Raw genomic sequence first — 24143 nt, 5'->3', positions numbered from 1 at the left:
CCCTCCCCCGCCTGGGCAGGGCGGGGCGGGGCGGGAGGGGGATTTTCTTCCGGGCGGGGGGGGGATGGGGGGGGGGGCAGGTTTGCGCTTCCGGGCCGGCGCCGGGGCCGATCCCAGCCCCGGGAGGTAGGCGCGGGGCGCCCCGGGCCGGGGGGGGCGGGGCGGGGGCCGCGGAGCCTCGCGGGGCGGCCCCGAGGGGAGCGGGGCCGGGGCCCGCCCCCGGCTAACCGGGGCTCCCCCGGGAGCGGCGGGCTCCCGGCTGAGGCCGCCCGCGGCCGCCGTCAGCGCCCAGCAGCCGCGGGGTTCGTTCGTGCTTCCCTCCCTGCGCGCCCCGGGCCGGCTCCCCGGGGAGCCGCCGTCCCGCCGCGGCTCGGGCCGTGCCCCTCGGCGCGGGGAGCGCTCCGGGGGCCGTCGCTCGAAGGGCCGGGCTCGGGGAGGTCACGGCACCGCGGCCCCGGTCCCGCAGAGGTTTCGTGGTGCCGGGCGGGCTCCAGCCGCGGGGCGCCCCGGGGGGCCGGGGCCGGCAGGCAGGAGCCGAGCGCGGGGGGTGTCTGCGCCCCCGTTTTCCTGCTCGCCGCCCGTGCGGTGCTAACGCTGAGCAGGCAGCGGGGAAAGGCGGGTTGGACAAAATTCGGGATTTCCGTGCGGTTCGGGGGGCGCCGCGGTCGGTTAACGCCGCCGCCGTGCCCTCGGGCCGAGCAGCGAGCGCCAGAGCCCGGCGTTGCTGGCTCTGCCGGGGAGAGCCCCGCGCCGCGGCGCTACATTTCTCCTGCCTCTCTTTTTCTTTTCTCATTCCTCCTAAAGGGGAAGGGGGCAAAAAGCTTTCAGACGTTACAGCCTCAGAGGAAAAGCAGAGAACAAAGCCACCGAGCCCACTTCCTCCCGGTGCATGGTGCCGTTAACGTGACAGGTATGGCATCGGACCGACCGCGTCTCAAGTTCTGCGCTTAGCCGGGCGTTGGCGTGGATCCGCAGGCTGCAGCTGCTTCTTGGCCTTGGCGGGTTTTGTTGCTTTCTCCCTAAAAATAGGGCGAGGGGAGAAGAAGCCTGCAGATGTGGCATTGTTAAGTTGCACCTTGGGAAGTTGGATGCACCTCTGATCTCATCCCCCCCTCAGTCAGGCAGCCGTCGCCTCATTTAGCAATCCCTGTGCGCGACCTCAGGAGATTGACAGGCTGTTCTGCAGCTTCAGGTTTAGTAACATATTTTGCCAAGTTTGCACAAAGTCTGTTCTGGCACACGAACATGCACTGTCCTGCAGCGCTCGTAGCTGGAAAAGAAAAAATGTGCCGAGGCTCTAGGCCCCCGTCCTCCGAAGGCACATGTGCTTAAGCTGAAGCACGCGCTAGTCCCTTTTATTCTGAGATTTCTCAGAGTACGCACTATCAGCTTCAGTATTGCCGGACTGCCCGAAATTGTTTAGATATCTGCAGCACTCTGCCTAATCAACACTTCAGATGCCATCCAACTGGGAAGCAGCTCGTGCCACGAGAGGTCTTTAATGAAGGTATTTATTTTCCTTTTTTTTTTTTTTCTGGTGTGTTGGGGGGGTGAGTTTACGTCTAATTTTGGACCATTCTGAATTTTTACCATATATGGTCAGGGCTTCTTTTCAAACTTTGCCAAAATGAAATGTGATGATTATAAAAAAGAAAAAAAAAAAAGGAATTACGGAAAGGAAACTAGGAGAGCTAGCGTGCTAATCCTCATTGTTCATAAGGCATATTCTGCTGTGTGCGATACCTCAAGCTACACAAACGTTGGCTTCTTTTCTCGTGGAGTCATTTGAGCCCGCTGGATGGTCGATGTGTTGGTGGTTGGAGTTGGTTACTGCTCTTTTGCTTTCACTGGCCTGGTGTCTGTTTTCTGCCCTGTGTCGGAAGTGCCACAAACGATGAATATCTTGGTTTTAATGGCGTGATTAAGAGGCCTTGAGTTCAAACACGTGCTGGTCAGCTTTTGAAAAGTCCTTGCGGAGGATTTAGGCCCCTCTCTCTCCTTCCCGATTCCTGCTCTGTAAAGGACAATCTTATAACAATATTTCTTTCCACTTTCAAAATGCTTAGAAGGTACAAGTGCTAAGTATTTTAATCCCTTATGCAATCATTACCTATTTTTAGAACCTGAACCATTTTCAGTGTTCTTTTTACAATGCAAATGCGCTTTTATTGAGGCTTGCAGAATGAACTGTTTAGAGCACTTAAGCCACAGGGAATGGGGATCTGTCAGGGGCTGTTTTAACATAATGTTTGTAAAAGGCAACGTACAGAACATAAGGATCAGAGAGCTGCTGCGAGCCACCTGTAAATTAAGCGCTGAAAGCTCTCTAAAAGTCCCGGTATTTCAAGCTGAATAAACGTAGATTAACGACGGCTTGTTTTTTTTTCTTTCTCAATCGGGTTGCACCTGCAAGCGGGACAGCCATGGAGAAGAGTGGGAACATTCAGCTGGAGATTCCTGACTTCAGTAACTCTGTCCTGAGCCACCTGAACCAGCTGCGCATGCAGGGCCGCCTGTGTGACATCGTGGTTAACGTGCAGGGGCAAGCTTTCCGCGCTCACAAGGTGGTGCTGGCTGCCAGCTCGCCCTACTTCCGCGACCATATGTCCTTGAACGAAATGAGCACAGTTTCCATTTCTGTCATCAAGAACCCATCTGTTTTTGAGCAGCTCCTTTCCTTTTGTTACACCGGTAGGATATGCCTGCAGCTGGCTGACATCATCAGTTACCTAACGGCCGCCAGTTTCTTGCAGATGCAGCACATCATCGACAAATGCACGCAGATTCTCGAGGGAATTCATTTCAAAATTAACGTGGCAGAGGTGGAAGCGGAGTTGAGCCAGACCAGGACAAAGCATCAGGAGAGACCCCCGGAGTCTCACCGGGTGACGCCAAATCTCAACCGTTCCCTGAGCCCTCGTCACAACACCCCGAAAGGGAGCCGCCTGGGCCAGGTTAGCACAGTGCTGGACATCCGGGAGCTCAGCCCGCCGGAGGAGTCCACCAGCCCCCAGATCATCGAACAGAGCTCGGATGTGGAAAGCAGGGAACCCATCCTGCGGATCAACAGAGCGGGACAGTGGTATGTCGAGACGGGAGCGGGAGACCGCGGCGGACGGAGCGACGACGACGTCCGGGTGCTGGGAGGAGTGCGCATTAAAATGGAGAACCTGGAGGAGTGGCTAGGGGCAGAGAATCAGCCGTCAGGAGAAGACGGGAGCAGTGCTGAGGAGGTCACAGCGATGGTGATCGACACCACGGGCCACGGATCTATGAGCCAAGAGACTTATGCGTTAGGGTCCTCAGGGGCCAAAGCAGTCAGGCCGACCAGCAGTGAGATTGACAGGTGAGTTCTCTGCAGCTTACGTCCTGACCTTGGCTGTAGGAGGAGATTGAGCAAGATTTTCACTTGGCTGGGTTGGTGCTTTTGAATGTTTCCCCCTAATATTTCACGTGTCCTTCTTAAGCCTAAGCACTGAAGGACTTTTTTCCTCGCGTTACAGAGTGTATCTGGTTTGGGTCGTAATGTTTTGGCTGGACAGCCATCAGCCCAGGATCTCCAGGTGCAGGCTAGCTTGGGAACTTGATCGTTAGCGCTCACAGATGTATAGATTGGAATCTCTGCCTCTCAGCGTTTCAGCTGACATGGGTTTTTTGTCTAAAAAAGAAGTTGCTGTGTAGCCTCAGTAGATGCCATGCTCAGCATTGGAATTAACGAGGCTGTATACAAGACATTACGAAAAGTACCATTGTAATGATGCCTTCTGGCCTGAAAATCTGGGAGTTGTTCTGGTCTAGGAACAAGGTGGCCACCAGCTGTAGGTCAAGAGGAAGCTTTCTTCCTGGTGGTCCAGGATAGCAGTGGGTCCTGGGGTTGCATCTGCTGAAGCAGTTGAGGTGGGGAGCCCGTTGGCCTCTGCTGTTGTTTGGATTTACATGAAACAGCAAAAAGCCTATATTGGGAATAGGGGGTGAAATATGCTGTGTTTTGTTTCTCCCCCCATTTGCTTCCCCGGCACTGCAGCATTTGTTTTCTTGACCTTAGCTCACACCAAAGAATGGATCTGATAAAGAGCGGATCTTGTGTGTCTGTGAGGGCTTGCATTTGAGAGGGGGGTTTCCCTTCACACTCCTCCTCTTCTAGCTCAGTCCCTCTGGTCCTACGGGGGAACAGCTTCCCGGAAACAGTGGATATTCCATCACTTACTGTTTAATAAATCAGTCTGTGGGAATTACGGTGAGCTGGCCATTGCAAGAGCAAGCCTTTCCTAGCCTCTCAACTCTTCTCCGTGGGCCAGCTGGCCCCAAGCATCTCTCTTTTACACTGCACTCGATATCCACTGTTTCCTACTTGGAGTCCCTGGCATCACTTTTGTGGTGTGTCTTAGTTTCACACTCACAAGGGGGATGAGCACGAGGGTGGTTCGTGAGAGGTGCCCTTAGAGAACCAGTTTCTCCTCCTGTTGGAGAGTTCCTGAGTCTCTGGGCCCATATCAATTTACTTGCTTGCAATAGCAACCAAAAAGCTCTCTGTGACTGAACTGGAAGCCAAATGACTCAGTTTTATTTTTCAGATGTTAAGACTGAAACCACAGACCAGTATGACTTGGTTTTTCCTTTATACTTGCGCTGTTCCGCCTCCTGTGTGTTAGCTGGTGAGGATGAAGAGATGCTATACAGGTGCCTCTATTGCTCACCCGTTGTTCTACACACCATAGTGACCTGATGCCCATTAAAAACTCCGTTTACACTCTTCCCCCACCCCACAGATTTAGCCCTTCTGGCAGCATGGTTGCTGTGACTGAGCGGTACAGATCAAAAAGCGAGTCTCCCGGGCGGATGGATGAGCCCAAGCAGCCCAGTTCCCAGGTAGGCAGTTCCAGAAGTTTGCAAGTAAACGTTGGGGTTGAAGGTTAAGGGGACTACGTGGTGGTGTAGTATGTAATCTTTTATATTTGCAAGCAATGCTGTTCGTGAAACGAGGACCGTTTACTAGTGCCAAGGGTTTGGTTGCCCACCCTCAGAACACATGCCGTCAGTGTATGATGTAAAACCGATTCTGTCTGTTGTTTGGGATTTCGTCCAGATACCTGGAAAACAGGAGTTTCTCTTGTTGTCTGAGGGCGTAAATGTCAACCCTCATTCTGGGCAGGCCACCAGCTCCTGAGGAGAAACCCTGTTCACCTGGATCTGTGCTAAAACACTGACAGCAAGTGCCCGAGCTGAAGGAAGAGGCGTTAGCTGGCTTCTGTAGGAGGCTGAGAGGTGACAACATCCAAACCTTTTCCTACTGGTACCAAAACCATTCCAAAAAGCCAAGTACTACACCAGTAAAGTTTTGGGTGGAGTGTCGGAGGACTGGGGGTTTGTACGGATCTCTTGTCCCCTTGTCTAATTCTTCTGTCGCATACAGTCAGTGTTGCAGTGACACTAGTGCAAGGACATCACCCAGCGGCCTGTGGAAGGACATCTCCTGTTCCTGACACATAAGCAATGTGTTAGTTTGTAATCAAATGACTTTGCTGGAAGCATGTGAGGAGTTACCAGGCTGCTTTGACCTTGAGTAAGACCGAGCGAAGTGAGGAACAAAACCCATGATTTCTGCCTGCTAGCTTCCTGATGCCCTTCGATAAAACGATACCTTTTGGCTCTTATTTTGCCGAAGGCCTGTCTTGGGTCCTCAGAGTATGTCTAGAAAATTTCAGGTCAAACTGGCCCTCCAGGGCAAATGCAACAGAAAGCAATTTTAGCCCTAAGTATGGAAAAGCTGCTGTTATTTCTCTGTAGTGAGACAGCCTCAATCTTAGAACTGTGGGCTTCAACACATGCAGGGAAGTGCTGTCACCTTTCACACTTCTGCTGTTCCCACGTCGATGTTATAAACAGCCTGCCTGCGATCCCTGCCCGGTGGCAGTGTGCGAGGGAGGTACCACAGCTCTGTGCATCTCCTTTAGCTCCGAGCAGCTTGCCACTGCTTGTGCAGCTGCACTCGGCGGCGCCTGGCACGGTTACACCACTCCTTGTGTGTGCCCAGCCCCAGCTGTCGGAGGAGAGGCTCTTGTGCGTTCACACTGGTTGCTCCTCCGTGCTTGGCATCATCAGGAAATGGCGTGAGGCTTGGAGTACAAACACGCGGGCATTCAGGGGGCTGTCTAGGTGTGCTGCCTCTGGGTACAGCAGCTCCAGAAAGCAGTGCCTGCGGCTGTCCTCGAGCCGTGCGGCTGGGGGATGCCCGCGGCTCTTTGGCTTGCTGGCTTCAGCAGGCAGCGAGGAGCCTGCCGGTCCTTGCCGTGCGCCTTGGAGCCGGTTGCAGCTCGCTCTGCTCAGCCTCTCCCCTGCAATGTCGCGGGGGTGGATGGATTGCGTAAGCCTTTAGTCAAACGTGAGCCATTATAAAATGAAGCCTGAGCGACACCTGAACAAATACCCACGTGAAATGACACCCAGAGAGTTTCAGATGTGAGCTGGAGTTTTATTCCACCTTCGTTTTACTGTAAGCTTATTAATTGGCTTTTTTCTAACATTTAGTAAGTATAGCAGAATACAGTATACGGTATTTTAGTCAAACTGGTCCAAGTTTTTTTGGGGAAAAAAAACGGAGTAGCATGTATTGACACATTTGATCCGCAGCTCAATCAGTGGCTAACTGCCCTCCTGACAAAGGCTGTATTTTCTTCCCCAGACCTAGTGAATGGCTTGGCAGAAGGGGCCACTAGCAGAGGTTTCTAATTGATTGCTCGTTTGTCTCCAGCCCCAAGGCTCCAGTTAAGCACTTAAATGTGTGCTTGAGGTTGCAGACATTAGTGCTGTTGATTTCTAGGTTTGGCACATGCTCCAGTGCTTGACTGGACTGGGGCCTAGAGGAAGAAACAGCAGATCTTCTTTTCCGCATATTTTTTTCCTTTTTAAGCTGCATTTTTTGTTTTGTTTTTTGTTGTTTGTTTTTTTTGTTTTTAATCTGTTTTTTCCTTCGCAGGGGGAAGAATCACCCATGATTGGAGTGAGCGGTTACGTGGAGTATCTCCGGGAGCAGGAAGTTTCAGAGCGCTGGTTCCGGTACAACCCACGGCTCACCTGCATTTACTGCGCCAAATCCTTCAACCAGAAAGGCAGCCTGGACCGGCACATGCGGCTCCACATGGGCATCACGCCTTTTGTCTGCCGCATGTGTGGGAAGAAGTACACCCGCAAGGATCAGCTGGAGTATCACATCCGCAAGCACACAGGCAACAAGCCCTTTCACTGCCACGTCTGTGGCAAAAGCTTCCCTTTCCAGGCCATCCTCAACCAGCACTTTCGCAAGAACCACCCTGGCTGCGTGCCTCTGGAGGGGCCTCACAGCATTTCCCCCGAGACCACTGTCACGTCTCGGGGGCAGGCGGAGGAAGAGTCTCCCCCGCAGGAGGAAGCTGTTGCCGTGGGGGAGACGGCACAGGGATCTGTGTCCACCACTGGGCCAGACTGAAGCGCAGCGGCAGGGTCTGGGGAGGAAGGACCATCTTCCCGTTTTGGCTCTAGAGAGTCAGCACCAACCTGGCAGGCTGGTACTCTAATTAGTGCAATGCCACCATTGGACAGAAAGAAGCTCCCAAGATGTTGCCAAAATAGAAAAATCTTTCTCTCTCTCTCTCTCTTTCTCTCACAAGCCCCCACAAACATAGTGTTGAAGGTTTTTCTCCCTTATTCTTCATCTTCTTGGGGAAAAACAAGACAACTGTGTCAATCAACTTCTTATTCAGGGATCGACAGGATTTCAAATTTTTGTAATGTTCGATAGCGATCATCCGGGACAAGCAGTCCTTTTTATTTCTCAACAGATTGTGGCCCAGCTGCCAATTCCTGCCGGCGCAGAGCCAGCGAGCCTGGCTGCTCCTCGCTGCGTCTTCTGGCCCGCATCAGAGGGGCAAGCAGGGGCGAGGGGCAGTTGCCTTTCTCCCTTTCCCAGGTAGTTGCCACGTTAAAGAAAACAAACAGACTGTCCTAGTGGAACCTGCCTTGCCTGACTATATTTATCCCTGTCTTATTTTTGGTGTGTCTCTTTTTACATTTTTATGTAAACTATTATTTTAGGGCTTTTGGCTTGCCCGTTCCAGGCGTGTGGCCTCCTGCCCCTTGTTAAAAGCGGGCACGGCTATGAAGCAGTATTCTAGAGGTCAGCAAAATTTGAAGCACTTAGGCTACTGTAAGTGAAATTTAGCAGCTGTGAGGTTTGCGTCACTCTAATGTGTGGGGAGAAGGTTTGGAGGGGTCTTTCAAAGAGGGTTATCCTCTGCTGGTGCTGATCTGGAGAGTTTGGAGCGCTCCGACTTCCTGACCGGTGCGCTGCCGTGCTTCAGGTATTGCCAAGCTTTAGGAAGAGGTTTGTTTTCTGGCTGAATGGAGGAGTTAGAGGCTGGCTACCAAAGTCGTCCTTCACCCCAGCTCCCCCCTTGACACGCACTTGATCTTTTCTAACAGCAATATGGTTTACTGAGATACTGTAATCCCAGCCAAGCAATCATGGGTGGTTGCTTTTGAACATGTTTCTACAAACTAGTTTGATAACTTTTTTATTGCTGAAATGAAAAAAAGAAAACCCTACTTTATTTCCTCGTAATGGTTCAGGAAACTTCATATCAGTGGTTCCTAGAGCAATCACAACTCTGTCCCGTTGCATGGACTTAAACTTTTGTATTCTAAGAAGCTCTGATGTTTAGAGCAAGTTTAGCAAACCTGGAGAGACATGCCTGTGTTGTGTATTGTAGGTGTCTGCACGTGCTTACGTGTTTCCTAAACGGAAAAGCATGGGACAGGTAGATAAGTGCAAATATCTTGACATCTTCTGAAGAAGTCTTTTTAAAAATATGCAATACTTTAAGAGTTTTCTTTGGTTCTGTTGCTGAGTTGTTCATGATGGAAGGGGAAAATGCACGACAGGTTGTGCAGATTGGGTTTGGGAGAGGACATTTGGTTGAAGGGATTCTCTTTAGGATGTTTAATGTGTGTCTTAGGGAAGGATGAAGTTCTGATCCTTAGGATGATGGGAGGAACAATGAGACATTGAAAAAGAAACACATTCCAGCTTGCTTTCGCAAAGAAAGCTGGGCAAGTGGTTACAGCGTGGCCTTGGCAGGCAGGAGGCTTTCTGAGTGCAAACAAAGCTTCTCCTGCTGTCTGCTTGCACAGCTTTGGGCACAGGAAATACTTCCTGGCCTCGCTTTCCCCACCTGCAAATTGGGACTTGTGATCATTTTCCTGCCCCTTTAGAGGCAAGAATTTGGAGAAGGGTGAAGCAATCTTGCCCACCTTCCACTTTGAACAGGCGAAGGGTCTCGCTGTTCCTCCCACGTCTCTCTCAAAAGGCAGACGTGGCTCTGATGCTGTGGTGTGCGGGGAGGGGAAGGGCTTGGTGCCAGGATCAAGCGCACCAGGGACATGCTCCTAAGAGAGGAGCCTTGGCAGGTGTTCTGAGCAGGGCACCTGCCCAGTGCAAGTTCCTTGACTGTTTCAAACAGGAAAACTGATATCTCCCCTTCCATTTTCCTTCCGTCCCTTCTTCTTCCGCTCCTGTCAAGTGCATCGTCACGCAGGGGATGATGTTCTGAGCAGCCAACCGAGGGACCAGCCCCGTTCAGTTTCCTGTCAAAGGTCAAACAGTAAGGTTGCCAGAGAGTAGTCGCAGAAGATGAGAGGTAAGGGGGTGGCTAAGGTAGGTTTCGTTGCAATCGAGGTGTGGGGAGGAGCGGAGATATGCAGAGTATGCTGCTTTAGTCATAGCTTTTGAAGTTACCAAAAATCATTAAGAAAAAAAGTTAAAAACTTTGAAGTCCTATCCCGTTCACACTAGAGAGTGTCAAAAGTTACTTTTAGTTGCTTCAAAGATTTTTTAAGTGTTTTAAAATAGAACTTTTAAAAGAATACTACCAAACTATAAAAACATAAAATTATTTATATACATATATTATATATAAATATAGTGGGAAAGTTTCCCTGCTAAGCTTGCTGTGAAGAGAAGGGTGAAGGTGCAGTAACTGCTATACAAGCAACATTTTTTGGAAACAGATGGCAACTGATCCATCAAAGCTTAGTGATGAAGGGCTGACATAAAATGGTGAATGCCTTATTTGTATGGCATAGCTGTGAGTTTCTTGAGCAGGTTTTTGTTTTACTGTATTGATACTGTGAATGGAGGAGCATCCTAGCAGCCCAGGGTGAGATCGGTGCATCCTGTTTGGCTGATTTGCTACTTTTAATTGGCCTGGTGAAAGTCGTGAAATTGTTCCTTCATATTGTTCTAGGCTAGCCTGAAAACAAAGCTTGTGAAAGGTTTTATTTTTTTCTTTTTTTTTCTTTTTTTTTTGGTGCAGAGGTTGCCACTGTACAAATGATCATTTCTGATTGCATGCAAAAGAGCCAATATTCTTGCCCAGGCCTCGTTGAGGTGAAGTTTATAAGCTTGTAACTAGAGTCAGTATAAGGAATGGTAGTGGGAATCATTCTAATATTATTTCTGTACATTTAATGGACATGTATGTGTACGTATGTGTGGAAATCATGGCGTCTCTAATGTTTTTGTGAGCCGTGCTGAAAGCCGTCGAGGCCACTTGCGCTAGGAGAGGGAACCAGTTCAGGAGGAGTTGTTTGTTCAACTTTTCTTTCAGCGATTGGCTTCCTCAGCGCAGATGTGGCTGTGACTGCAGGATCAGGGCTTGGAGGCTGTGTGCAGGATGGAAAGACCTCGTGTGAGTTCTCCAGCAGCGCTGTAGCTGCTTGGGGTCGCTTCCCATAGCGGTGTGGTAACATCTTTTGTTGCATCTCCACTGGCAGACGCGGAGCTCTTGCAGCTCCACCGAAGCTGTGGAGAAACAGGTGCCGGCTTTCCGAGCACAAGTGCTTCTGCGATGGGTTGAGGCACGGCTTGGCATTTCCACGTCTAGCTTCAGCTTTTTCCCCTTTGCCAAAACTGTGATTTCAACTGTGATTCAAGGAGGATGTGAAGCGAACTGTCGTGTTTTAATACCTCTGTAACTTTACATTTCTGTCAGCTTCAGAGCTAAGGCTTGCTAACCCGTTTGTTTGCTCGCCTCAGGCAGCAGGGGAACGTGCTCTGTTTCTGCAGCCTTCCTTATCGGAGGGGGAACGCATTTCATAGGTCTTTGCAGTGGCAAGGAAACCTTCCCGATGTGAAGTGTTGCGGTTCTCCCCGTGAGCCTGCAGAAAGCCCCAGTGCCAAGTCACAGCAGGGCAAAGCGCGCGGTGCTGTGGACGTTCCCTGCTGCTGCTGGGCTCCCTGTGAATAGCTGTGAAAATAACAGGAATTGTGTTAATACTGTGCTGCTGCTTCGGGGAAAAGCTAGCAGTCTTCCTCTCGGGAGGATAACTGGCGTAGAGCTGGAAGAGGGGAAAAAAGCAGAACGTCTTTCTGCTCTCCTGCAGCGGGAGTGTGTGAAACTGGCCGAGGCTGCTTACTTGCAGCAGCACCAAAAAAGGGGGGTTGTGAAATGTGAATTTCTAACGGGAGGCAGAGAACATGCTTGGCCACCTGATGCCAGCCAGGGGCACCAGCTTGCGCAGAGTCGCAGCAGGCGAGGCAGAGCAGTCCCGTGGCGCGGCCGTGCCGCCCGCCGCTGGCTTCCCGGCGCAGCTCCTCCTCGGGCTGCTGCCGCCAGCTCGCGGCCCTTTGCCTCGCCGGTGTCTCCTCTGAAATCCTTCCAAGCTGTGGTCTGTTTAACTGAGCTTGCCGAAGTTTGGGTGGCTGAAGGCAGGAAGAATAGAAAGCATTTAGTGTTTCTGCTGCTGTTTCAAACCTGGCCGAGGTCGGCAGGGGCTGACCGTGGGCATTGGACAGCCGCCGGGGGCTGGAATGGCGTTTGGAGCAAGCTGCGGCCTCGTGGGAAGGCACAGCGGGGCAGGCGCGGAGCCAGGATGTCAGCCCTCTTCAAGTCGAGGCCAAAATACATCAGAGAGACTGATCTCTCTGCCCGGCCTGCTCTTGCTTTGTGACAACTCGGTGACTTTGTTTGCCAGGGCAGTTAGTCCCACGCCTCTCTGCAGTGATGATTTCACTTAAAAGTAGTAATTTCACGTAAAAGTTTGACGCGCGGTTCTTTAAATTATTCTAAGCAGTCTGGTCCTTGAGAACAGCCCTTCTTATGTGGTGCATTTGCAAGAGCAGAGTTGTAGCTTTTATTTGCTTGTGACTTCCTCTTCCCAGCAGAAGCCAGTGTATAAAAAGACAACTGAAAAGGTGCAGTTGATTTGGGTGGAAGGTAGCTTGCAAGAGAGACTGAGTCACGCACCTTTAACACTGAGGAAGATCAGCACCCCTTAAACTTATTATTTAAACTTTATAAAAACCTTCTGTTTGATCCTTGACGTGCCAAAGTCGCTGTGCCATTCAGGCATCTGAGTGTTCCTGCAGATAAGTGACACCAATGCTGTTCTTCCCAGAAACGGTTTGGGGATGGGACAGGTCAGGGGGCTGTGATTCAGGAAACTTCTGGTGTTTCTGCTAGGCTTGGGCTCTGAGTTTCTGCAGTCGGAAACCTGGAGCCTTTGGGTGGAGCTGACTGCCGCTGTTACTCTTCTGTAAGGTGGTGGTCCAGCGGTGAGCGTTACCCACACCAGGGGCTGAGATCATGCACAGGGCTTTGACATCGTCAGCGGAAGGTCCTAAAGAGGAGCTAAATATCTTTATTTTAATCATTGTCACTCAAAAGATATTTTAATATAAAATGCATACATCCAACTGTATGTACATTTATATAGAGAGATATATTTGTAACCAAATAAAAGCTAGAACTATGCAAACACTACTGGCTGCTGCTTGAAACTAACATCTACCAGAATATTTTGGAATACTTCGGAGTAGATTTGTTGCCTTTTCTTTTTTTTTTTTTTTTATTTTAAATAATAAGAAATGCAGCAGGGGCCAAAGTTTTGCTGCAGTTAGTCTCACTAGATGCTTAGATCATTCTGAATCTGGAATCCACTCATAAGTGGGTTATAAAAGTATCTAAAGAGTCCTCCAAACTCTAAAATATATCCAGCTGCATTAGTATTATTGCTGAAAGGCTTTCGTTTGCAAAACATAGGAAAATTCAGAGGCTGGGACTGGGAGAGATGGAACTGTGGTGTTTGGGATGGTAGGTAGAGAAGAGGTAGAGTCAGTAACGCGGGTGTTTGAAGAGGAAGGCCTGGGAGCATTTTCCTTCTGGACATAGGACTGAGTTGGCTGCAAGGCATCTTCATTGTGAACATTTCCGTCATTGGGACAGAGGCTGTGATCGAAGCAGGACTGGGCTGAGTTCTGGTCCCAGGGGAGGTACTGGAAATGTTCCTGCTGAGACTGATGGTGCCAGAGTTTAGCCTGCTGGGAGAAATTTCATGGGGTTTCTGCCATTTCTTTGTGTCAGATCCGATCTTTGCTTTTAGGTTTAACTAAAACATGTCCATCTGTAATCTTCACTGACCCGTTTGACTTTTTGTTCTTAGGGACTGTAGAAAATTCAGGTTTCTTATAACATTATCCTCATCCCAACTGTGAACAAGTTACTACTGCTTCTTCTAATTTATTGTCTTTCTGTTCCTGAACGTCTGTATCATCTGGCTGATTACCAGTGCCACCTTGCAGTGCTCCATTAGCTTTTATGCACAGGGAATTGTTGCAATGGATAAGCTGATGAAGCTGGTTGGAAGAGTAGAAGCCTTTAGAGAGTAGCTTTTGCTTCCTCTAGCTGTCATTAGGGAGTGCACACACACGTACCAGTATATACATATATATGTATACATATATAAAGTATTTCAATATAAACTCATTTAGCATTATTGTTTAATTTATATTTTATTCCAGTTATAAACCAAAGTATTACAGCTTGTGAAATGATGCTTCTTGGAAATAGGAGGAGCTGTTTTAGGTGGGTTCTGAAAGACCGTTGTGGACAGAAATGCAGGTAAGATGGAAGAACTTGTTCTGTTGAACCCTAGAGACTGGAAACCTCGGGTGGATTTAAGACGTGCTAGTAAGGTTTGATTGTGGGGAGGCAGTGTGGGTGGCCATTTGAAACGCTGTTGTTTTTTTTTCTCACGCAGTTTAACTTGGTGTTGGAGGAACTGCTACGGGAGCAGTGCGGCCTGGCGGCTGGCAGAGACGAGGCACTGGAGCTGCCTTTGCTGGAGGTGGTTTGAATTCGTGCTTTGACCGTGTCTTGGCAGCGCTTCTGCTGCTGGACTGCCCCAGCAGAACCGCTCCGGAGCCCGAGCCGCTCTGCTGTGCCTGTTGGCCACAAAGCACGGAGCCTCTGCCCTGCCTGGTGATTTGGGGTACTTTAAAGAAGAATAAGGACTTCCCTACTGGAATGCCTCGAGGATTTCCCTGCAAGGGAACTGGAGGGGTGGCTTTGCCTTATGCTGTAACGTGGATCTAAAGTGATCCTCTGCCTGACCCTGTCCTGGTCAGCGTGGGATTAGGGTGAGTTTTTGTTACCAATGGGACAGACTGACTCGGTTCTGGCACTGGTTCTGCTTCCGTCCCCAGCGGCTTGCTGTTCCAAGCTGTGGTGTCTAACGGGGGTTGGAGGTAAGAGGTTCACGTTGAGGTGGAGTAGAGCTGCCACTGGACCCAGTGCTCCAGGGCTTTGGCTCCTCTGTGCTGTCACAGTGATTAAAGCCAGCCCCGAGGGAGTTTTCAGGGCCTTCTGAAGGCTTCTGGACACCTTTGACATACAGAGAAGTGGTTTTGTTAAACAAAATCAAGGCTTAAAGATTGCAGTGTTCTCCATGGCACTTAAGTGTTCTGTAGGAAAACAAGTATGTTCTGGAAAGCCCAGAAGTAAAAAGGGAGAAGGTGGCAAATCAGACCGTGGTCTGGCACAAGTGGGAGCTTGAGAGAGGAGGCCACAAAAACAACTGCCAGTGTGTTTAGTCCCTAGCTTTCTCTTCTAAAAGAGAAAAACAGGCACTTGCTATTTAGCGATGTCTAGAGGTGCAGGTATTTTGTAGTAAGACCTGAAGAGGTGCACGTTCTGCTGTCAGCAATGGAAAGAGGAAATGAGTTCAAAAGTGAAATCTTGCTATTTTTTTCTCTATGGGGGGAGTAATTGCCTTTCCGAGGAACTTACAAATGCTACAACTTGACCACAAAAATTCTCCTGCAGGCTTAGCAGCAGCCGTGCTTCCTCTTACTCTTCTGCTCAGCCTGCATGCCAGAGGCTCTTTTTATAGCAAGCTTCCCTGCATCCCTCCTATCGAGCAGTGTGATATCGAGCAGTGTGATATCCACCCACCCTTGTTGATTAAGTTCATTTAATACTCTCCAGCAGGATTAGTGCATACTCGCAGCTCCTGGTGTACATGCAATACAATTTTTAGCTCCTGAGTTCAGATCTGGCAAATATAAAAAGCCTGTAAGCTAATCTATTTCTAATTGTAGTCACTGGGGACTGCGGGCTGAGTACAAGAGCCCTTCTGTGCTGCACCAGTGCCTAGCGAAGCGTCACGGCCTCTGCTTTGCTTGGGTTTTGCGAGGAAAGAAATTCCATCAGGCTGAGGCATCCCGTAACCCTCCTTGGGGCAGGAGAACACTTCTCTGCTCTGGTGGCAGGGAGGAGAGGTACCTTAGACCGAGCTCTGGCTGCTAACTGGGCAGAACAGAGTTATTGAGACAGTTGTCTGTATGTGAAATTTCTGCCACTTCTCTTTAAATGACTGTCAGTAACATATATCTGTACGTGCATAGCATGAGTTTTACAGAAAGGTAGCCCTTTTCACTGAAAATGCCCCAAACTGAACGTTGAGTAGCAGCAGTGTGCTGCACGGAGCGGCTCCTCAGTGCTTAGGGGGTCGCTGCAGGGGTGCGCCTGAGGCTTCGGGCGAGGGCGTTGTAATTCCCTTCCCTTGTAATTGCTCTGATGGCTTTGGGACGCTGCCCACAAAGCTGCGTTTTTGTTTTTAAAGCTTTAATTCCTATCATGGAAATGCTGAAAAATCACAGGTCCCCTCCTCCCCGATTACTTTTAAGTTGTTTAGGTGAATTTTGATGTGGCATGACAGCTTTCAGTTTGTGGTCTACAAGCAACGTCTCCGTGAACTAGCCCAGAAGAGCCAGCCTGCTGCCGACAGATTTACACCTGCTGTTCAGGCACCTGCACTGGGAAACTTGTAGGACTTCACAGACGATCGGTTCAAGTCGGGGGCTGTAGGATCTGATGCTCGTAGCGGGGCTTCCATGCTGCCGAGGGGCAGGGTTAGCTGGGGGACGAGGGCCGGGGGCTCTGCTGCAGCCTGGGCCGAGTCACTGGGTGCTGGTGCCTGCTTGCTGGGGTCTGTGATGTGAGGGACGTGGGCTGGGTTTCCTCCTGAAGTTTGCCTCGTGACTTCCCACAGACTGCTGCCTTCAGCGGCAGGACGGCCAGCATTAAGGATGTGCTGGGGGGACCTTAGCAGGGGGATGGCGTAGCTTCAGAACCAGGAGTAGCGGGACGTGCCAAGTGTTTCTGTGAGTGAAGAACAAAACCTGCTTTTGTCAGGGTGGTAGAGTAGACCTGGGGGTACCGGCCGTTAACGTGTGTTCAGGTACTTGTTTTTGCAGGGTGAGATGAGCCATTTCAGAAATCTGGGCGAGGAACAGTGGTAGCATTTGAGCCCTGCCTTCTCACTGCAGGTGGCCACCGAGACCCGCAGCAGGTACGTCCGTGCCGCCGCTGGGGTGGGAGGGGAGCCCCGGCACCCAGCCGGGAGCGTGGAGGTGTCACGCTCGGGGGGAGACGCAGCCCCGTGCCAGAGGTGCCCCAGGTAAATGGGCACCTTTTGAGAGCAGCAGGGCGGTGAAGTGCTCCCGAAAAGCGGGCGTAGCCGTGCCTGTCAGACTTGTGTTTGCGTGCTCTGCTGTCGGCACAGTTCCCCACGCAGTGTGCCCCGCGTGTGCAGCTGATGCGCTGGGGAGCGTAGTGCCAGAGCAGGGGGCACCGTGCTGCCTGCTCATCCTGCAGCTGTGCTGGCATCGGCCCTGCTGAAACCTCCTTCCTAGGAAGAGGAGCGTGCTTCCCTGCAAGGAGCGGGGGAAGCTCCGGGTGTTGCTTGTCACCAGGGGGCTCGGGTGGGTGGCTTTCTTCTTTGCTAGAGGAAAGCTGTCGTGGCTGCTGGAAAAATACCCCACGTGCGTGGGGTTCGGGGTCCTTCTCGCTAAGAAAGCAGCTACGTTGCTGCTGATATTCCAGCAGCAGAACAGTTAACAGAGTAATCAGTTTCATTAAAAAAAAAAAAAGTATTCTAATTTGGTGATGGTGAGCTGGCAAGGAAAGTAGGTTGGCGAGGAGGGAAAGAAGGCACGTGCCCCCTGAGATACGAGGGGGGCTCATCTGCTCTCAGCACCGGCCGTGGCTGCTGCCACTGGAAGTCAACAGGAGGTGTTGAGTGGAATGGGGCAGGTGAAACGACAGCACAGCATCCCTGGGAAGAAGTGTGTGTGGATGTCGTGGGCAGGGAAACGTCTGTTTTGGAACCTGCCTGTGTGCAGGAGCGTGCGGGAAGCCTCGTGGTCTTGGAAGACAAGCATGCAGAGATGCTGACGCCCAGTTCAGAAGCACTGGAGCTGAGCATCGCCAGTGTTCTCTGGTCTGGGATCTGCAGAGCTCTTCAAGGGATCCGAGAATGGAACCTAAGGAAAGGAGCCAGGCTGCAGCGCGGGAAACTTTGCAGATTTTGGAAATTCCCTTGGAAGAACCTCAAGGGTGGCAAGTGAAGGTTGAAAACAGGTAGCACCAGGCAGATTTCAAAGTGCTGTTTTCTGAATGTTGCACTTTCTGGCATGTGTTAAAGCTGTTGAAGACTGAAGTTTGCTTTCATTTCAGTACTGTCTCCTTCATGTCATTCCTTCTACTTAAACTCCGCAGCCAAGGAGAGGGTGCAGAGAAGACAAAGCCAAACCCTCTCAGAGGCACGTGGTGAAAGGAGGAGCAGCAGTAGGCAGAAGTTTATACACGGGAAGTTCAGGTTAGGTATAATGAGAAACTTTTTCACCATGAACATAGCCAAACATTGGAACAGATTGTCCAAAGAGGCTGTGAGATCACCAGCCTTGGAGATACTCAAGACCTGGCAGGTAAAATCCCGAGCAACCTGCTTGAAGCAAGCCCTGCTTCGAGGTGGGAGGCTTAGACCCAAAGGTTTGCCCCTCCCTCAGGTATTTGGGGCTTCTCTGTCACCCCACAGGGGTATAAGACACTGCCCCGCCACGTGCTGTGCTGCGTTATGTGAAACGAGGGGTAGAGCCTTACCCCACCACTGCATTTCCAGTCACATTGTTTTTTTTTTTAATTTGTCAAGGATTACTCCATGACAGAGCATCTTGTCTACAAAGGTCTGTGGAGAAGTCCAGCTGCGCCCAAGCGTGAGTGCAGCTTCCTTTTTTTCATCAGACTAAGCCAAGCTATATATATATTTTTTATAGAATTATCATATAAAAATGGGCAGCTTTAATGGGCTTCCTAGTTCCTATCAGTTAAGCTTTTGAAATATATTCAGGTGTCTTTTAAATACTGCTGTGTAACTTCCTTGTTTAATCTGACATATTCTGAGTTATTATTTTTCTGCAGTTGTCTAAGGCAGTACTTTAAAAAAATAAGTGCATTATTTTTTTGCCAACCGTCAGTTATGTTAAGCCTCCAGCTTTACTTAGATTTTGTAAATGTGCTTAACCCTCCTCAGCTTTATGGTTAAATGTCTTCATTATTTTTATTATTAATTGCAGTGAACTTATTTATTTAAACCTTCCCATTATGTTTGCAGTCTGAACCAATACCATTCGCTAAGGCCCACAAAAACTGTGAAACTCCCTAGAAAGTAAAAATGAAGCTAAATTGGTTAGTTTTACTACTGGTCATAAAATACAGAAAGTAGCAGCATAAAAAAATATAAAAATTACTGAGTCTGGGGGAGGAATCATGAAGCCTCAGATAAGAAACTTCACTTGGAAATGAGCTACAACCTGACGATGTTCTTTCACTGGTTCCCCATTTGGTCAAGGTCAGAAGCTGTCTTGAGATCCAGAGGTTTTTCTGGGGTCCTTTTTTTTTTTTTCTATTGACGCGTTTAGGGCATTGGTTTGGTATGGATGCTCCCATGATGCTATTTTCTTAGACATCTTACACGTCTAAGGAAACTATAGATTACTGTGAAGCTTTTATTTAATACTTCATTGCATTAAGTTGGTAACTGAGCAACCGTTGGCTTAACAGAGGCAGGGGCTGGGGGGGAGAAGGAAGGTGCCACGCCGTTGTTGAGGCAGGTAGCTGTGAGTTACACTAACACAATAGGGACAGTGCAATTCTCCGGATTACAGCTTCAAGCTTGGCTAAAAGCGTGAAACGTGCCTCGCATCACCCCTGCGGCTGCTCCCTGGCCGCAGGGTGCTTTGCAGGATGCACCAACGTGACCAAAAGCCAAGGTGAGGCAGTCTCAAGTTTGCTCTGTAAAAATACAGGGACAGGGTTGCTGTCAGCACAGGCTGTCCCACGTGTGTGGTTAGAGGCTGAGGGCAAACACGATCTCTGACGAAGATTCAGGGACTCATTTTGTACACGGTGCAGGTACTTTCCTTAAGGGTTTGACGGTTTCCAAAGCCAGGGTTCTGCTGTTATGGATCATCAGGATCCAGATGGATCACATCCATTTGGGGATGGAGGGCAGAATTTGTCCTGCCCTACGCCCAAGATGAAAGCCCTTCAGCTCCCCTGAAGTTCTTGCCTGGGAAAAAGCCCTGCGCCAGTTTCCAGGGCTGTGTTGTCCCAGAGCAAGTGACTACGAGAAATATTTTGAAGTGCAAGGGGAGCGTTGTCACTCAAATAATGCATGTTTCTTTTGTGATCGTGTATATAATATTGCTGACAGGTAGGAGAAGACAGGCCAAGGACAGAGTAATCCTTGCTGGCACAACAGGGACTTTGCTGAATAAGCTCTTTTAAAAGTCGAGTTAGGAAGAGAATAATATGCAGCTCTATGTTCTTGTGGTAATTTATTCCTCACCTTGGGCCCCGTGCTTACAAGGAGGGCCAGTGAAGGACAAGGGCAGACTGTATCGGAGGCTAGTTGACAGAAACGAAAGCAAGCTATTCAAAAATAGTGCTTTTGTCTGAAAAAGGGAAGGGAATGTATGTCGTTTTCCCCTAAGCCTCTGGTATCTTAAACACTAGCTAAAGCTCTCGTGAGCTGTGCCCCAGTTGTTGCTGAAGGTGCCCTCTGCCCCCTTCTTTCCCCAGCCTCACCCCCCCTTTCCTGTACGACACTGTGAATATGACACCAGTAGCTCTTTTTAACATTTCCATTAAACTTGCTCAGAGCATGAAATGCTGTCCTATGCTGTCACGTGGTGACGCTGTAGATGAGCTGTGACTGAGCGCCCTGTTCAGCTGAACAATAACCCCCAAACAGGGACACCGATGATTTAGCACTTCCACGCGGAGCAGTGGAAGAGGAGAGCATTGTAACAGGAGTTAACAACCTAAGTGGCTTTATATAGCAATTTGCTAATCAAATTTGATTTTTGTAACGAGCTAAACTGACAATCAATTTCTAAAACAGAAAAAGCCTCTTGGAGGGAATAGCTGAGTATGTCTTCAACAGAAAGATTTAACTGGGCTAACTTTAAATGAAGAGCACAGGATTTTTTTCCTTTTTGTTTTTGAGCAATCACTCCAGAAATTGAGTTGCATTACGCAGCGGAAGATTCACAGGACAGTAACTACCTCTCTCTCTCGGAGTGCTGAGGTTGCCATGCTACACACTATCAGCAAAGCTTTCACTTCAAACAGGTTTGTTTTCCTTACCTCCACGTTTCAGAAACGCAGGTCTGCTCTGTAAAGTGACTCTACGAAAATGGCATCTGGCAGGAGCGGGGAGAGCCTTTCAGGTGCCATCGTCCCTCTGACGCCGGTTCCTCGCCACGCGACCCCTGCGGACGAGCTTCGGGGCTGTGAGCGTGCAGGGCGCGTGCGTTCCCTCGCGTGCTCTGCGCCACAGCAAACCGGCCCGGGGCCATGGGCCGAGGGCTGAACCGCTAACTAGGAACCGAGCTAGCAGCGCGGAGGGGGAGAGGGGAATCCCCCTCCCTTCCGCCTCCAAGGGAGCAGGCAGCAGTGAAAAGCAATAAACTTAAATAAAAATAACACTTTTATACGTTGGTCATTAGTCAGCAGATCTGACTCTGCAAATTTATATATATTATACAAGCATACAGGGAGCAGATCTGTCGTGAAAAGGTGCCATTTTTTTCTAAACAGAGTCCCTTTCCAAACTAGAACAGCACTTTAAATAGGTTCCTCTTAAATAAAAAAAAAAAGTAAAAAAGAAAAAAAAAAAGAAAAAAACCCTTTACTGAAGAAATGCACTTTAAATCGTAAGATGAGTATGGCTGTTGCAGGCTTTTGAGACAGCTGTACAGGCAGGGGGCTTGCTGTCAGCCACAGCCCGGGAGGGAGCGATGGTGCCAGACCCTCGGCTGCCACCGGCAGCCCCAAAACTACCGCAGCTCTACCTCCCGCTCCCGCACCCCTCCGGGCCCGGCGCTGCCCCTGCCAACGTTATGGACAGGATTTTCCACCCCAGCCACAAAGCTGGTTGCAGCTCAGCCATGCTGTAGCACTAACAGGACTGGCATGCGTTGACCTGTTGGAATACTTTTGTAAAACGATCAAAAAAAAAAAAAAACAACAACAAAAAAGAAACCCACCCTTGCCTGTAAAGACTCTTGAAACCCCATTTGTAGTAGGTCAGAAGTTGCACCCAGCTGTGACACAGCAGACGGCCCATCCGCGGGCACCAGGCTGAGCAAAGCCATGGGGAAGCTGTTACTGAGGTTGGGGGGGGGGAGTCCATACTGTAGATAAGGAGCCCTAGTCAGTTCAGTATTTAAAAATAATAATAAAAATCCAAGTTGGTGTGTCCCACATTGATTCCGCTCTGAGCTGGTTTGCAGAGTAACCGTTAATAAGAAAAATTGTGCTGTCACCATCAACTGTTGGCCTATAAATCCAACCTTTTAGGACAGGTGTCCTAACACTCAAGACTTATTTTCACAGTTAAGAAAGTTCCTGCTGTGCTAATTATTATTTTTTCAATTTTATTTTTGGTTGCAATCCTTATTTCAAAAAAAAAAAAAGTCAGTGTTCACACTTAGTCTGCAGTAGGTTGAAGTGTGATCCTGCTGTGTGTAACTTGTGGATATCAGACTGTTCTTAAATGATTTTACAAGCTGTGCCCAAGCTGGTCCTCCGCCCTGGCTTTTCTTCTCCTCATCCAGTGGCAGCTGGCAGAGGCAAATGCTCCAGCGGGGCTGCCTGCTCTCGGGCTGGTCGCATACAGCAACAGCCACTGCTGCTGGAAGGGGCCAGGCAAAGGCAGTGCGAGAACCAGAGTTGGGGAAGGGGGAATAAAACAAAGGTAGAGGGATTGTACAATTGCATTTAAAGCAGTTTAACAAAAAGCGCTCTCGTCAGACAGCTTTAAGAACAATGTGAATGAAAACTTAGCAACTTGGGTAGGAATCTTTGAAAATTCTATAAATGTATACTTGAAATTCTGTTTGTATTAAAACAAATTGCATTTTCTTCTTTCTTTTAACACTGTGTAAAAGAACATTATGCATGTGAGTGGTTTGAGAATTAAATGGTTTAATACTCAGATCCTGGTCTGTCTCTTGTAGCCAACTGGTCCTGGCTGATGTTGATTTTCTCTGGGCTGCCCAGGCAGGAAGGGCACCGAACCCTTCTGATCAGCGGTGATGAGAGCACCCTGTCCCTGCTCCCTCAGCTTACCAGCGTGGCAGAGCCTGAGCTGTCCCAGGCTGCTTTTCCTGTCACCTTAGATGCCTTCTGTTCCTGGTTTTTGAGCTTTGTCTTACCATGTCTGCAGGCTCAGCCCTTCGCAGTCCCTTGGGCTGGGGAAGCCACTGTGCTCTCGCACCTGATTCCTGTTGCGGCAAGAGGGCTTCCCCAGCTGCTGGTGCCAGAGGAAGGATTTTGGTTCAGTGCCATGCTAGGGAGATCCAGGCATTTCCTCAGCTTTCCTTTTTTTTCCCCACCATCTTCAACCTCCGCAGTGTAGAACGAGCACAACAAGAAAGGCAAAGGTTACAGGCAGAGATTGTACATGGCTGGAGCTGTGAAATGAGGTAAGCAAGCAGAAGGCAGTATCCAGCAAGAAAAGCAGCAGAGGTGGTGCTGGAGTAAGGGAGAACGAGCTGCTTTCTGACCCCTTAGTTATTTCCAAAATGCTCCCCCTTGTCTTCTAGCCTCTGTGTTAAAGTGTCTGCGTGCGAAGTTTCTTTCAGAGGCATTACTCCAGATAAGCATGCCAGCAGGAGGATTTAAGACCCTCAGCATCACAAATGTGAGTGCCTTACAGGCCTCTTTTCTGCGTTGGCGACTGCCTGCAACAGCCATGAGATGCAGCAGAGAAGCCAACTCTCCATGTCTGAACTGTGCACCACTTGCCACGCAGGCGCTTAAACCTTCCTACTAGAGGAGTGCTGCAAAGCCCAACCGTTCCCAAAACTGCTCCCAAAACTACAGCCAGCGATGGTCCCAGCCACGACCAAACATCCTTCCATGCTAGTCTTTCCACAGACTGTTTGCATCTGTGAACTACCTCACCGTTGGTGTGCTGAGGCAACTGCTGCTAAGAGGAAACCTTTCTAGAGACAAGTTTTACTGGTCCTACAAAATCCAGATGAAATTGCACTCTGGGGAGTGCCATCTACCAGCACAGTAGCAGCTGTCTGCACACAGCACATCTGGAACATGTACCACCAGCAGGACCGGACCATGTTTTCACTGCCTTTTTTGTTTGTTTTAACCAGTTGCCTTGAACACAGAATTCTTAGAGAAAAGCTCATTGCATTTCACTTCCGCATCTCAAAGATAACCCTGTCAGAGGTCCTACTGCAGCATAACCACCTTGGGTGGACCAGAATTCAAACCACACAGATGGCATGGCAGCAGGCCAGCATGCCTCAGCTCTAGGAGTACTCTCACAGGTGAAATAGCAGACCTTCAAACACAGCTGTAGGTGGTAGTTGCATTAGTTGCAGCTATCACCTTAGTAGCACATTGCCACTGTCCAGAGCCACCCCTGCTACGGTAACTTGAATGTGGAGCTAATTTGAAGCTTAC

General features: G+C 49.6%; 1 protein-coding gene across 6 annotated transcripts; it reads left to right on the top strand.

Annotated features, from left to right (window-relative positions):
• Window positions 1–27: 27 nt before the first annotated feature.
• ZBTB37 (zinc finger and BTB domain containing 37) lies at window positions 28–22674 on the top strand. 6 transcript variants are annotated; one of them, XR_010833387.1, is made up of 7 exons: window positions 28–126; window positions 805–910; window positions 2414–3346; window positions 4770–4869; window positions 6977–9671; window positions 13832–13931; window positions 14071–22674. XR_010833387.1 is itself a non-coding variant. In XM_067001795.1 (5 exons), exons 3-5 carry the CDS (start codon window positions 2424–2426, stop codon window positions 7463–7465), a joined length of 1512 nt encoding a protein of 503 aa, XP_066857896.1. In that variant the 5' UTR covers window positions 28–126; window positions 805–910; window positions 2414–2423; the 3' UTR covers window positions 7466–22674. The 6 variants fall into 6 exon arrangements, 2 of the variants coding, with proteins under 2 accessions (XP_066857896.1, XP_066857897.1); XR_010833384.1 differs by having other exon boundaries at window positions 13832–22674; XR_010833386.1 differs by having other exon boundaries at window positions 6977–13931.
• Window positions 22675–24143: the final 1469 nt, after the last annotated feature.

This window comes from Anser cygnoides, chromosome 8 (assembly GCF_040182565.1).
Source record: "Anser cygnoides isolate HZ-2024a breed goose chromosome 8, Taihu_goose_T2T_genome, whole genome shotgun sequence".
In the NCBI taxonomy this organism is placed as follows: Eukaryota; Metazoa; Chordata; class Aves; order Anseriformes; family Anatidae; genus Anser; species Anser cygnoides.
This window is presented reverse-complemented; position numbering and strand designations above follow the sequence as displayed.

Coding starts and splice junctions, on each gene's coding strand:
- ZBTB37 (XM_067001795.1), top strand. CDS start 2,424: ATGGAGAAGAGTGGGAACATTCAGCTGGAGATTCCTGACTTCAGTAAC. Junction 3,347..4,769: donor ACCAGCAGTGAGATTGACAG/GTGAGTTCTCTG, acceptor CCCACCCCACAG/ATTTAGCCCTTCTGGCAGCA. Junction 4,870..6,976: donor CCAAGCAGCCCAGTTCCCAG/GTAGGCAGTTCC, acceptor TTTCCTTCGCAG/GGGGAAGAATCACCCATGAT.